The following is a 14,880-nucleotide window of genomic DNA, read 5'->3' as shown; positions in this document are numbered from 1 at the left end:
CAGTTTCCTTTTTAACTCTCTATTTTGACAGTTACTTAAATGAAATACTTCTTGAAATTTGGGTATACAGTGGGTATAATTGAGGCTTTCATGAAGCTATTTCACTGAGGTTTACAAAAACTATTCATTTTCAAAATAGTATGCATTTACTATTAGAAACACTTTGACAGTACCAGCATCTGAACACTTAAATTTCAAAAGAGCGAACAGGTGGCATTTGACAAAATAAACTTTACATTCATTAATAAAACTTAAGCATACTATTAAAACATAATTGGAGCAAGTGGGTACACCTATTACAATGTTACTATTTCTAAGTATATGGATCTTATCTTTCAGAAATACAATTAACAGCTAGATTATTTTTAATTCAGAATTTTGCAGGAGAAGTTAGACCAGCCAGTCTCTGCTCCACCATCACCCCGAGACATATCAATGGAAATAGATTCCCCAGAAAATATGATGCGACATATCAGATTTTTAAAGAATGAAGTAGAGAGGTTAAAGAAACAACTAAGAGCTGCACAGTTACAACGTAAGTAAACTTTCTTTGGCTATAAATGGAGTCTGTAGCTAACAATTTACTGAAATGCACCTAAAGGAATTTCTACATATTTTTAATTTTAGTTGGTACTGAAATTTATTAGCTGTTTGAACTGCACCAACCTTGAGAGCAGAGAAGATACTCTTCACTTTCTGTTCTCATCCATTTAAAATTTAAAGGTAGATGACAAAACTTAATATTCAGATTGAAGTTTGACTAGGCCATTGTGATTAAATCCTTTACTGTTGTGAAAAATGTTGTTTGATCTTGTACTACGAATAGTCAGTCCTCTACTTTGCATTTCATTTGAAAGATAGGAATTCCAGCAACACAGCTGCTCCAAAACCATGCTGGAGCATAAGCTCTGAAGGGGAAGGTGTTACCTGTCCCTTCCTGTGGTCTACAGAATACAACATTTTAACTTCGTCCCTCCATTATAAATCTTACGAAGTTCTCATTTTTAAGTTGATCAGTGCTAACAACTTTGTGTAAGATGTTGACTCTAGTAGCTAGAGTAAGGCGCATAGTCTCTCAGTTGGTATATAATTTCTTTTGGTAATTGGATTGACAGTCATCTCCCTCCCACCGTATGCTAGTCTTGGCAGACTAACTGGAGTATTGCTATGCAGTTTTTGGAGCAATAACGTTTTGCAGAGATAATGGCCTTCTTTACAGACAGACGAGTGCTCTTGGACAGAGGCTTTGTGTACAGGTTTGGGATATTAGTCGTGCATGCCAGATAAAGAAGATAAGGAGTGTTAGTCTTGCCAAACTCTCCAATATAGCCTTCACTTATAGAACTTCACAGTGAAAACAAGGCCTTTAATACTGAATACTTCATGTGCAAATGCTAGGGTGATTAATTTAAACTTGAAGCACTCTTCATTATTTTGCTGTTTCTTTCCTTATTGTATCTTTGATTTACAGTAAAATTTTCAAAAACACCTACGTTCTTATTCGAGTGATTGCTCATGTCCATTCCGACAGGTGTGCGCACATCGTGTGCATGATCGTCAGAAGGTTTTTTCCCTAGCGGTACCTGTTGTGTCGGCTGTGGAGCCCCCTGGAGTGGTGCCTTCATGGCTGTGTATATAGGTCCCTGCCGATCCGCCACTTGCTCAGCTCCTTCTGACTGCCAGTGACAGTCGTTGGAGCAGCTCAGTCTCTTGCATTCGCAAATGCCTACCTAGTGGTTCCCTTTTCTTTCTTGTAAATAGCTTCATAGAGTTATAGTTACAGTAGTTTGTAGTTTCATAGTAAGCTAAGCTTGCTTTGCGGGGTCCCGCCCTCCTCTAGTTTTCCCCAGACACCAGTGGATGCCTCAGTCCCAGGGGTTTAAGTCATGCAAGAGGTGTGGGAAACCTGTCCCCAGAGGCGATCCGATCCGCACACTGCTTATCTTTAGTGCCTGGGAGAAGGTCATCAGACAGTCAAGTGCTCAATTTGCAGGAGCTTTAGACCCAGGATTAAGAGGGAGCCTATTGTTTGAAGCTCCTCCTCATGGAGTTGGGAACTGCGGCCAATGGGAGCTGCGGGGGCAGTGCCTGTGGGTGGAGGCAGCAGGGAGTGCCCCCCTGGTAAGCACCATCCCTTACCCTAATCCCCAGCCCTGAGGCCCCTACACCCAAACTCCTGCTGCTGGGGAGTGGGGAGGCCCGAGACTGCACCAGTAGCAACCGGTATGCCTGGCCCAGGAGCTGCCCAAGCTGCTCAGGAGCCTTAAACATAAGTAATCATTATGAATGCCAAAAAATCCAGATATTTTCAGAATCAAGATGTGCACCGTAAACCTGGTCACCTCTTAAAATTAAAGGGCAATTCAAAATATGATGTATCATACCCACAAAGTGGAAGTCTTTGTCATATGTTCCTTTTTACTAAAATAGAGCATCCCAAAATATTTTATAGTCTGTCTTACACTTAGTTTTGATCATTTTTATTCAATCATTGAAGATAATCAGTGATGCTAGCACACTTAACTAACATTAGCTGACTTAGTTTAAAAACACAAACTTAAATGCCCACTTACTTAAATGCAGCTATTTGAAGTAAAGACTAACTCACTTGGTGACGTTTAATATTGACGGACATCCTGCTGGTTAATCTCCAGGATTAAATCTCTTTAATTGAAGGCATGCTGGGGAATAGTCATGAAACAGCCGTTTAATAAAAGTTGTTTAAATGTTTGTTTTCTCCAGAGTATGGCTGTGTACTGATCTTTCTCTTCCACCTGTTCTATAATTCTAAGGAAAATCATCTTGGGGAGTAGTAATTTGCAGTGGTTTTTAGAGAAGAAAACCCTTTACACTTATTTCTGTCATTATATTTGGTTGATCAGTGTACACTGTATTCTACAAATTTTGAATATCCTAATTTTAAACTAAACATTAAAATGAATATAGTAAATCTTAAAAATGATAAAATATTTGAAAAGAAAATAAGCCTTGCTCTGAAATTTTAGATCCTTCCATTTGTAGAATGTAAGTTCATATAAATATGAAATTTCAATTTTACAGTAGGGCAAATCTCTGTTCATGTTTCTTCCTACAAGTCTGATTTGGTTAATGATATTTTGAAGCTTTCAGTATTTTTCAGATCTGTTCAGTTAAGAGAAAAAAAAAGGGGGAGGGGGGGTAAAAGGACCAAGCAAGCTTAATTTCATAGTTCACCAAGTAGCCATCAGTTAGTAACTAATTTTGATCACTACCAACTTCAAAACAGACTTTGAAGTAGTGATTTAGAGATGAAAGACTATTGAATTACCAATTGCCTGAGCCATCCTCTCTTGCAATATTTGAAATGTTTGGGTAAAGAAAGTTACATTCAAAATACTTGCATATACATTAAACTGAGTTTAATCAAGAGCTATCAAATTTGGAATTTCAGATTCAGAGAAGATGGCACAATATTTAGAGGAGGAACGTCATATGAGAGAAGAGAATTTAAGGCTCCAAAGAAAACTGCAGAGGGAGATGGAGCGAAGAGAAGCTCTATGCAGACAACTGTCAGAAAGTGAATCCAGCTTAGAAATGGATGATGAAAGGTTTGTGGTCTCAAACATTAAGATCTGTGTCCTCTGTATGTATAAATACTAAAATAACAACACCCAACCTCTTATATTGATATTTCTACCTATCAACTCTGAAAGTGAGCTGATCTACAATAATGCAAAGAATTTCAACAGAATATATTCTAAGCATATCCTTTTTAGGAGTGTGATTTAATTCTTGCAGGGCTGGTTTAGGTTTACCGTGAGCTGGAGAATAGTTATACTTGAAGATTGGGGAGAGCTTTTACAACCAACATATGCATATAGATTTAAATAATATAAATATGTAAACTTGAGAGACAGACTAATTACGTGGTAACTTTGTTCTGGACATAAATTCACAAATGAAGTGTTTTCCTGAGTCGAGCAGCCTACAGCACCCTTAACCTATGCAAATTGTAATTTGTAAGATGTATAATGTTGCAAGTTCTAGTGTTCTGCCAGTCCCAAGAGGACCATATATGCAACATTAGATACCAAAATTAGGATTAGGCACCCTGAGAACTCTTAATTGAGATGTTCTTGCTGTACTGGGCATAGTACCAGAATTACAAGATTCTGGGGGTTTTTCCTATTAAAAAAAAAAAAGTTGCATGACTTGCATGGACATTACAGGTGGCTGGTTTTTGTGTCTTAAATAGAAACAGTTGATATCTTACTGCAGTCTTGCATCATAATGTCATGGGAGAACCTTAAAGCTTGTCCTAAAACATCTTTCCTTCAAAGGCTAATACTTCGGTTTCTTCCTGGGCTCTACCTTATGCCAGTATTGATATAGTTTTATTGCACTGTTTCACATTATACTAGCTGTATGAGGGCACCTGAAATAGGGTAATTTATAAATTGGAATTCTACTAATCCTGAAAGAAGAAGTTCTTAGGGAGTTCGTATATTCTGGTATTAAAAATAACTAACCTGAGCTTTCACATAACTTATAATAAAACAAAACGTTAGATATTTTGTTTCAAAGACTAGATTAGAAGGTTAAAGGCAATATTTGCATTTGTTTTTTTCCTGGCAGATTCAGCAAGCAACATCTAGCAGTAGCACGAAGTGTATCACCGTTGTGATTCAATTAGCTTTTTCTAAAAGACAACCTAAATTAAACATACACTTCAGTAATGTCTGTAATTGTTTGCATCTACTTTTCCATTATCCTTGTTTTATGGGTTAATATCTCAGTTTAAATAGAAAAGTGGCATACCGTTTCAGCTTAGATGTGATTTTTATATGGAAGAGATTAAATACTGTAGCACTTCTAGTTGGTCAAAATCCAAATTTAGATTAGCAGTTCTTTGTCCATTGTTTGGACAAAAAGCGTATAATATTTCAAAGTTAAACTTTTGCTTAATTAAGTGCTCACTAATTTTAGTACTCATAGTAACAAAAATCTGAAAAGGGTACATGCAAAAATGTTGACTAAATTAACGTTCTCCTCTAAAACACTTTATTGCACCACTGATGGTAATGCATAGACAAGACAAGGTCCCTGACTTGGATGAGGCCAGTTTCAATTGCAAATTAAGCCAGTATTTGAACTCAAGTCTTCAGAAGTGAAAGGTTAATGTTAATCCAGGCACCGTCGAATTATTCAAAAGTGGCTGGTTCTATGCTAACCTGATACGTATATTTTAGAATGTGAGATTAATGCTGCGGAAAATCATTTAAAACGTATTGGGGTTTGAAAAAATTAATCTAATTGTTCTTTACCTTCTTCTGTTAGATATTTTAATGAGATGTCTGCACAAGGATTAAGACCTCGCACTGTGTCCAGTCCAATCCCGTATACACCTTCACCAAGTTCTAGCAGACCTATATCACCTGGTAAATATATAATCCTATATAAACCAGTTTCTGGTAAACTTTTGTATGCATCACGTAAAAATGTGCCATAGTATTACATTTGCTTAAATAGCCTATTAAAGCTTACCTGGAAAAAAGTAAATCAAATGAAAGAGTAATTTTGCCTTAAAACTTTTTCAAGTACGTGAATATTTTTACATATTTTGATTAGAACAAATTTTGATATAATGCAGCATGTTTTTTAGAATGTCCAGACTACACCATAATTGTCCATTAAAGGTCAATTATTAAGTGGTTAGCATCTGAAGTTGTATTTTTCTAAAAGTGTGAGTACACAAATTCTCTTACGGGTTGTGCAGTTTTAGTATCTTCCGCGAGTTATGGGGATATACTAATAAGGCTACTAATGCACTCTGAACAAGAACATCTTTGAGGGATTCACTCACTAATCTAGAACATATTGAATAAGTTTGGCTCTCCCCAAAATGAGATCTCTTTCCATTTCTCTTTTAATAGACTAGTATAAGAGTTGAATGGAATGTACATGTACAGATCTCTGCCAGTCAAAACAATTGGTATAAGAAATTAGGATTTCTAATCTTTCTAATACTGATATTCAAGAATTATAACCAAAAAAAGCTAATTAAAAATGTTCTGAGTTGTATATTGTTCTGGCTGAGACCCTCTCCTCTAATTTCAGAGGACAGTGGATGAATTGCCACTGAATTTAGATACTTTGATTCTTACATTTTAATCCAAAAACTAATAATTATTTACTCTTAATTTTATATTCTGTTTAAAGCATTTATATTTGGGCATAAGGGGTCCTGAAAGGTGCAAGTTATGGCTATTTCATGTTGATCAAGAATTCTTTAGTATATAATGAGACACATTCTGCATGGCCTAGTCTCAAGTTGACCCATGGAGCTCAGTGGGACCATTAATGTGACTAGGGTAAGAGGAATTTGATCCACAATGGGGCATTAGTGTGAAATGGGACACAAACACATTAATATATAGGTCTACTAGAATACATAGGACTTGTCTAAATTCTGGGGTTTAATGCCACCTTTTAAAAATGTTTCCAAATGCTTCTGTTCCATACTGGTGAAATTATAAGTAAACATTAAAGCTAACTTTATTCAAATGACATGATACCAAGTTAGAAATATGCAATGTGATTTTTGGGCTTGTTTTCTGATTCTTAATGGTCCAGATTTCTTGCATCTCAGTGGTTTCAAACACATTACCAGGAAAATGGTAGGTGTTTCACTTCTTGGTGTATAACTTGATATATATTATGATTCTGAAAATGAATTACAGAAGCATAATTATGTTGGAACAACCAGCTTCATGCGTTCATACATGTTCATGATAATCTAACGTCTTTCATTGTGGAATGTAGTTACAATCTTCTGTAAGGGCTGAGTTTGGGGAGTGGGAGCAAAGAACTTTATTATGTGTAACACTCGGCCTCAGACATGTTTCTTGCACATGACATGGTCACGTGTTGCTCCTACCCAGGGACTGTTGGTGGGTGAGGATGCTGGTGCTACTGCCACCAGGGAATGGTAGTGGCCAGGCTACTCATACCAGAACTTTCCTTATTCTGACCTGTGCCTTTTGGTGCTTTTCTGAAGACCTATCCTAGCCTGGCAGCAAAACCCCCTTGCTCCCATAGCTCAGCTCTACTGCTCTACCATAGTCATATTGGCTATAGCAGCACTCGCTGCACCTGACAGACTTGTCATAGACTCTCTCAGAAGCAGTAGATCTCTAACTATTCCTTCACCTAAACTTAGAGTGGTGGTGCAGATTTGCTTTCCTGGTGCATCATTCCCAGATCAGAACTGTGATACTACTGATAAATCTATTAACTGCCCCTATCAAAGGGACCTTGAGTGTCTCAGCAGCAGGGAATGTTGCAACACAATGGTAAAGTTAACTGTAAAACAAAACTAAAATCCTTTAACTGGTGTTTAGTTCCAGTGGAGCTACCTGGTTTAATAAAGTATGTTTTATGTAGAAATACTCCAGACTATCATTTTGATGATTCACTTATCCTAGTGTCCTTCCCATCTTGTAAATTAAACTAATATTCCAAAATACTGTAAAGCTTCAAACCTGAAAAATATAGGCAGCATATTTTTAAATGGACTAACGAGGTGGGGAATCTGACATAATCAACTCAAAGTGTGTGAAATATAATATAATGGGAGATGAAGCAAACAGTGGAGAGAACTTCATGTCACAGGCACTGTAATAAGACACAAAACCAAATGTATCCAACTCCAAAGATATCTGGTCATATAAAACATCTGTATGTCTTGCAGTGATTCCTTTAGAAAATGATGTAATTGAATTTGTGGAAAAGTAGTTTGAAACTATCTAATGCCATAAATTCATGGATTTGCACCTTAATCCATCACACTTAATGAGTGAGATTCTCACTCCTTCTCTTTTATGTTGGATAATGGGGCCAGAATGGTGTACAGAAGCTTTAAAATCTCCAGCTCCAGCTGAGAGAGAATTTCTCTGGTGCAGGACCAGAGGAAGTAGCCACAGACTGACTTCTGAGGATCTCTCTGTAAGTTGAGGTGTGTCAGGGCTGCGGAACACAGCGCTGCAATTTAAATTTGGTCCCCAAAGCAGTCCAAAATCAAGAGGACACAAAGGTGGTTTAAAGCCAACTTTGCCCCTCACTTCACTTCTTGGACATACAATGTCCTGAAATGTCACCCAGGGAGACTGATTTTAGAATGAAGCTGAACTGTGCTAGTACTCAACAAGAAGTAGAAGTGGGTGGCAACCTAGGCAGCAGTGGCCATGAGATGGTTGAGTTCAGGATCCTCACAAAAGGAAGAAAGGAGAGTAGCAAAATACAGACCCTGGACTTTAGAAAAGCAGACTTAGACTCCCTTAGGGAACTGATGGGCAGGATCCCCTGGGAAGCTAATACGAGGGGGCAAAGAGTCCAGGAGAGCTGGCTGTATTTTAAAGAAGCCTTGTTAAGGGCGCAGGAAGAAACCATCCTGAAGTGCAGAAAGAATAGCAAATATGGCAGGCGACCAGCTTGGCTTAACAGTGAAATCTTCGGTGAGTTTAAACTCACAAAGGAAGCTTACAAGAAGTGGAAATTTGGACAGATGACTGGGGAGGAGTATAAAAATATTGCTAGAGCATGCAGGGGTATAATCAAAAAGGCCAAGGCTCGATTGGAGTTGCAGCTAGCAAGGGATGTGAAGGGTAACAAGAAGGGTTTCTACAGGTATCTTTAGCAACAAGAAGGTGGTCAGGGAAAGTGTGGGACCCTTACTGAATGGGGGAGGCAACATAGTGACAGATGATGTGAAAAAAGCTGAAGTACTCAATGCTTTTTTTGCCTCAGCCTTCACAGACAAGATCAGCTCCCAGACTGCTGCACTGGGCAACACAGTATGGGGAGGAGGTGAGTGATCAAAGAACAGGTTAAGAACTATTTAGAAAAGCTGGACGTGCACAAGTCCATGGGTCCAGATCTAATGCATCCAAGGGTGCTGAGGGAGTTTGCTGATGTGATTGCAGTCATTGGCCATTATCTTTGAAAATTTGTAGTGATCAGGGGAGGTCCCAGACAATTGGAAAAAGGCCAATATAGTGCTCATATTTTAAAAAGGGAAGAAAGAGAACCTGGGGACCTACAGACCGGTCAGCCTCACTTCAGTCCCCAGCAAAATCATGGAGCAGGTCCTCAAGGAATCCATTTTGAAGCACTTGGAGGAGAGGAAGGTGATCAGGAACAGTCAACATGGATTCACCAAGGCCAAGTCATGCCTGACCAACCTGATTGCCTTCTATGATGAGATAACTGGCTTTGTGGATATGGGGAAAGTGGTGGATGTGATATATCTTGACTTTAGCAAAGCTTTTGATGCGGTCTCCGACAGTATTCTTGCCAGCAAGTTAAAAAGGTATGGATTCGATGAATGGACTATAAGGGCGATAGAAAGCTGGATAGATTGTCGGGCTCAACGGGTAGTAATCAACTGCTCGATTTTTAGTTGGCAGCTGGTATCAGGCAGAGTACCTCAGGAGTTGGTCCTGGGGCCAGTTTTGTTCAACATCTTTATTAATGATCTGGATGATGGGCTTAATTGCACCCTCAGCAAATTCGCAGATGACACTAAACTGGGGGGGAGGTAGATACGCTGGAGGGTAGGATAGGGTCCAGAGTGACCTACACAAATTAGAGGATTGGAGAGAGTCCAGTGGAGGGCAACAAAAATGATTAGGGGGCTGGGGCACGTAATTTATGAGGAGAGGCTGAGGGAACTGGGGTTATTTAGTCTGCAGAAGAGAAGAGTGACGGGGAATTTGATAACAGCTTTCAACTACCTGAAGGGGGGTATCAAAGAGGATGGAGCTAGGCTGTTCTCAGTGGTGGCAGATGACAGAACAAGAAGCAATGGTTTCAAGTTACAGTGGGGGAGGTATTGGTTGGATATTAGGAAACTCTATTTCACTAGAAGGGTGGTGAAGCACTGGAATGGGTTACCTTGGGAGGTGGTAGAATCTCCATCCTTAGAGGTTTTTAAGGTCCAGCTTGACAAAGCCTTGGCTGGGATGATTTAGTTAGTGTTGGTCCTGCTTTGAGCAGGGGATTTGACTAGGTGACCTCCTGAGGTCTCTTCCAACCCTAATATTCTATGATAATACTTAAAAAAAAAAAAAAAAAGTTAGGTGCAAATTATTTATTCTGTCAGATCAGTAAATGGAATATTAAGCAGGAAATATCAACTGTTACTCATAAATCACTTAAACTAATCTAATCAGGAATAATTCTGCTGAAGTTATAGGAGTTGCCACTGATGTGCAACTGGCAAGAGATCAGAATTGCTCTTAGTTAAGACATCCAAGGTAATTATAATGCTGGTTTCCCTGTGCAGCTCTACTGGTTACGTGAGGCTTGATTTTTTTTTTTCTTCAAATTTTCTTATCAAACACTAGTACAAAAGTAAACATAAGTCAGCTAAGGATAAACCCAGATGCTGGTCTATAATACTCAATAGTGCTGGATTCTGTTAATAGTGGCAAAGATGTGGAGCCTGTTAAATTCAAACAGACTTAATTGTTTCAGTTGGAGTGGATTCTTCATGCTGTTATACAAATATAATGGACAGTTAGAAGTTTTTGTCAGATGCCTGTTTTTTTTTAAAGTGGTTGGCTTCTAATACCAAACAGTTGAGAACAGTTGTTGCATATCCAACAGATATGTCTGTCTGGAAGCAATAGGGAGAGTTAAAGATTTTAGGAGATCTCTGTTTTGAGAAGTGCGTTTTTCATAAGGTTTAAGGTCTGAACTTCAGAAGCACTGAGGAACTGCAGTTCCCATTAATTCAGTTAGTCTAGGTACAAAGCACTTTTGAAAATCAGACACCTGATATTTAGCTAGAAGTAACATTTATTTAAATTTCTTGGGGTTTATTTAAGCTCAGAAAACAAGACCTTTGGGAAATTTGTTAACCAACGTATTTTAACTGACACCTAGCGTATGCATGGCAAGTCCTGTTTAAAAGTACATTAGCAGTCAGTCAACCATAAGGTAGTCACTTACCCCATCTGCACTAGGTAAAAAGTCATGTTTTAAAGCATGTTACTTAATATGTTTTCAAACACAGCATATTTTCCTAATCTAGACAAACCCTTAGGAAAAATATTAAAAGTAATGACCTTTTTTCAAAGCTGTGGATATTTTTTCTGGGTTCCTGACTTAAATGTACAATTATCAGTTTCTTAACCTTGTCTTTGTTTTAAAATAAACTTTGTACTTACTATTATTTGCAGTAGGAATGTTAATGTCTCTTTTGCTTTAATAATATTAGGTCTATCATATGCAAGTCACACAGTTGGTTTTACACCGCCAACTTCACTGACTAGAGCCGGAATGTCTTATTACAACTCCCCAGGCCTTCATGTGCAACATATGGGACCGTCCCATGGAATTACAGTGAGTATTAAAAACTAGTAAATTTTCTTTTGAATTAAAATGTTAGTTATTTGTCTTTAACCCATTTTTAAAAATGCAAACGTTTGATTTTGTTTCCTTGCTCTAAGATGTCTGTTGCCTTCTTCAGTCCTGATTACCTCTCTACATTGAGAAATTGATTCTTAGTAGAAAATCTTTTCTTTCTGCAAGAGAGTGAAACATGTTGTCCCCTTAAAGACAGTAATAGGTTTCACCCTATGGATCTGCAGGCAAGGTGTGAGACGTGATGTTCTAACCTACCCCCCGTGTCGCAGGAAGTAAATACGTTACTTTCATTTTTCTCCTAGTCTCCACCACATCTGACGGATGAGTCATCTGAGGTTGCTCCAAGTTCAGGTTTTCTTCAAGATGACACACAATGCTACCACCGTGTCACTGTAACAGGCAGCTAATTATTATTTACTTTTTTTTGTTTTCCAGTGAGAATAGCAATATATTAAACATTTGTTAGGATATTACACAACATCTTTCACCTGGAATCATTTTTTATTTCTATTGAGTTTAATGTACTTAACTCAATCAAGTTTTTTCTAGGGCTGTTGATTAATCGCAGTTAACTCATGTGATTAACTAAAAAAAATTAATCGTGATAAAAAAATTAATCTGTTTTAATTCTACTGTTAAATAGAATACCAATTGAAATTTATTAAATATTTTGAGTGTTTTTCTATATTTTCATATATATTGTATTCTGTGTTGTAATTGAAATCAAAGTGTATATTATTTTTGCTTACAAATATTTGCACTGTAAAAATGATAAACAAAATAAATAGTATTTTTCAGTTCCTCACACAAGTACCGTAGTGCAATCTCTTTGTCATGAAAGTGCAACTTACAAATGTAGATTTTTTTTTGTTTTTTGTTTTGGGTATGTAACTGCATTCAAATATAAAACAATGTACAATTTTAGATCCTGCAAATCCACTCAGTCCTACTTCTTGTTTAGCCAATCGCTCAGACAAACAAGTTTGTTTACATTTACATGCTGCCCTCTTCTTATTTACAATGTCACCAGAAAGTGAGAACAGGCATTTTCATGGCACTTTTATAGCCGGCACTGCAAGGTATTTACATACCAGTTATGCTAAACATTCGTATGCCCATTCATGCTTCTGCCACCATTCCAGAGGACATGCTTCCATGCTGATGACGCTCATTGAAAAAATAAGCGTTAATTAAATTTATGACTGAATGTCTTGAGGGGAGAATTGTATGTCCCCTGCTCTGTTTTTACCCACATTCTGCCACATATTTTCTGTTATAACAGTCTTGGATGATGACCCAGCACATGTTGTTCATTTTAAGAACACTTTCACTGCAGATTTCAGAAAACGCAAAGAAGGTACCAATGTGAGATTTCAGAAGATAGCTATAGCACTTAACCCAAGGTTTAAGAATCTGAAGTGCTTTCCAAAATCTGAAAGGGACCAGGTGTGGAGCTTGCTTTCAGAAGCCTTAAAAGAGCAACACTCCGATGCGGAAACTGCAGAACCCGAACCACCAAAAAAGAAAATGAACCATCTGCTGGTGGCATCTGACTCGTATAATGAAAATGAACATGTGTCGGTCTGCACTGCTTTGGATGGTTATCGAGCAGAACCCGTCATCAGCATGGACGCAGGTCTTCTGGAATGGTGGTTGAAGCGTGAAGGGACGTGAATCTTTAGCACATATGGCACATAAATACCTTGCAATGTTGGCTAAAAAAGTGCCATGCGAAGGCATGTTCTCGCTTTCAGGTGACATTGTAAACAAGAAGCGGGTAGCATTATCTTCTGCAAATATAAACAAACTTGTTTGTCTGAGCGATTGGTTAAACAAGAAGTAGGACTGAGTGGACTTGCAGGATCTAAAATTGTACATTGTTTTATTTTTCAACGTAGTTATTTTTTGTACATAATTCTACATCTGTAAGTTCAACTTTCATGATACAGACTGCACTACAGTACTTGTATTAGGTGAATTGAAAAATACTATTTCTTTTGTTTTTTACAATGCAAATACTTGTAATCAAAAATAAATATTAAGTGAGTACTGTACACTTTGTATTCTGTGTTGTATTTGAAATCAGTATATTTGAAAATGTAGAAAACATCCAAAAATATTTAAATAAATGGTATTCTATTATTGTTTAACAGTGCGATTAATCATGATTTTTTTAATCGTGCGATTAATCAGAATTAATTTTTTTAGTCGCTTGACAGCCCAAATACTCATTGAGTTTATAAAGCAAACAAAACTGAAACATTAGTACTTTGGCAAGATAGCTTATGGCTGATGTATCAAACAGGAAGTGCTATTCAGTATATTCTGAATAAGTACAGCAATATGCAAACAATCTTCTGCAAAGTGTTTCTTTATGCCAGTGTCCTCTGATACAAAACCTTGTTTCAGTAGATTTTTATAGAAAGGCACAAATATAGCAGTAGATTTGTCAAACCTTTTCTAAAAAAAACTTCTTACGACAGAAATCTATCTGGAGTATAATTACACTAGAATATGCTAAAATGTGGACTTTCGTAGGTTAACTGTTAATATTAATTTCCACAATTGTTAAGGCCTACAACTATACCACATGTAGCTCTGATCTCATAGGTGGAGGCAGCATGGTCCAGTGGATAGGGTACCAGAGTAGGAGTCAACTTGGGTTCTGTTCCTAGCTCTGAGCTGACTCTGAGCTAGTTGCATAACTTCTTTGTGCCTCTGAAAAAATGGGGACTAATAATGTCTACCCACTTTGAGAGAGACTGATTGTAAAAAAGGTATTAAGACAAAAAGCTGGATGCTGCAGGAAATGGTGTTGATTAATAGGCACATGGCTCTCTGACTTTAGCGTCTACTGAACCCAGGTTCCACCTTGGTATTAGAGGTTCACTCATGCTAGAGGTGCTTTACAAGCAGAAGCCCAGACCAATTAGTTTTCAGAAATCCCATGGCCTTTTTCTCATAGTGTTAGTCAAATTTGTTGTTTACATTTATACTGCAAAGTAGGTGTCCTGGCCAAATTCTAATTTGGAGAATTTTATGCCTACCTAAAAGGCACTTCAGTTGGAAAAGCAACCTTCTTAATAAACAATCAAGTTGCTAAGCTGTATATCTGTTGTAGAATTGTTTCCTGGTTTCTTTCCCAAAGGGTGGCTATTTTTTCTTGTTTGGTTATGTCAGGGGGAGGGGCATTTTGGAGTTCTTAAGGATCTGACTTAATATACAGTTGTTACTGTTGCTATTTGCTTCATAGCTGCTGCAGTTTTGAAGATATTTTGGTTTGTCTTACGTTTTTATATTGCTAATTTTACAATCGTGCTTCCTCTACTCTGAAAAAATATCAAAGTGGGTGTCAGATCTTCTTGCTTTGAAGAATATGTTCACATCTTACTGTTCTTGAGAAAGGGCGTGCTGAAGACTATTACAAATCTGCAATTTCTTTGGAGACAGTTCTGTTAGTTACTGTTTATTTAC

At 37.6% G+C, this 14,880-nt stretch overlaps 1 protein-coding gene and 1 long non-coding RNA gene across 7 annotated transcripts in view; one reads left to right on the top strand and one right to left on the bottom strand.

Annotated features, from left to right (window-relative positions):
• Positions 1–14,880, bottom strand: part of LOC140914770 (uncharacterized) — a 75,777-nt gene that overhangs the window by 20,672 nt on the left and 40,225 nt on the right. The gene's annotated exons all lie outside the window — the stretch shown is intronic.
• The window catches only part of CCDC6 (coiled-coil domain containing 6), a 63,744-nt gene that overhangs the window by 46,138 nt on the left and 2,726 nt on the right, over positions 1–14,880 (top strand). The window contains exons 5-8 of the mRNA XM_073353393.1: positions 375–535; positions 3,431–3,587; positions 5,317–5,417; positions 11,258–11,382. Of these exons, the coding sequence (XP_073209494.1) occupies positions 375–535; positions 3,431–3,587; positions 5,317–5,417; positions 11,258–11,382 (544 nt within the window). The remainder of the gene's footprint in view (positions 1–374; positions 536–3,430; positions 3,588–5,316; positions 5,418–11,257; positions 11,383–14,880) is intronic.

The sequence above is a fragment of the Lepidochelys kempii genome, chromosome 7 (assembly GCF_965140265.1).
Source record: "Lepidochelys kempii isolate rLepKem1 chromosome 7, rLepKem1.hap2, whole genome shotgun sequence".
NCBI classification, from domain to species: Eukaryota; Metazoa; Chordata; order Testudines; family Cheloniidae; genus Lepidochelys; species Lepidochelys kempii.
This window is presented reverse-complemented; position numbering and strand designations above follow the sequence as displayed.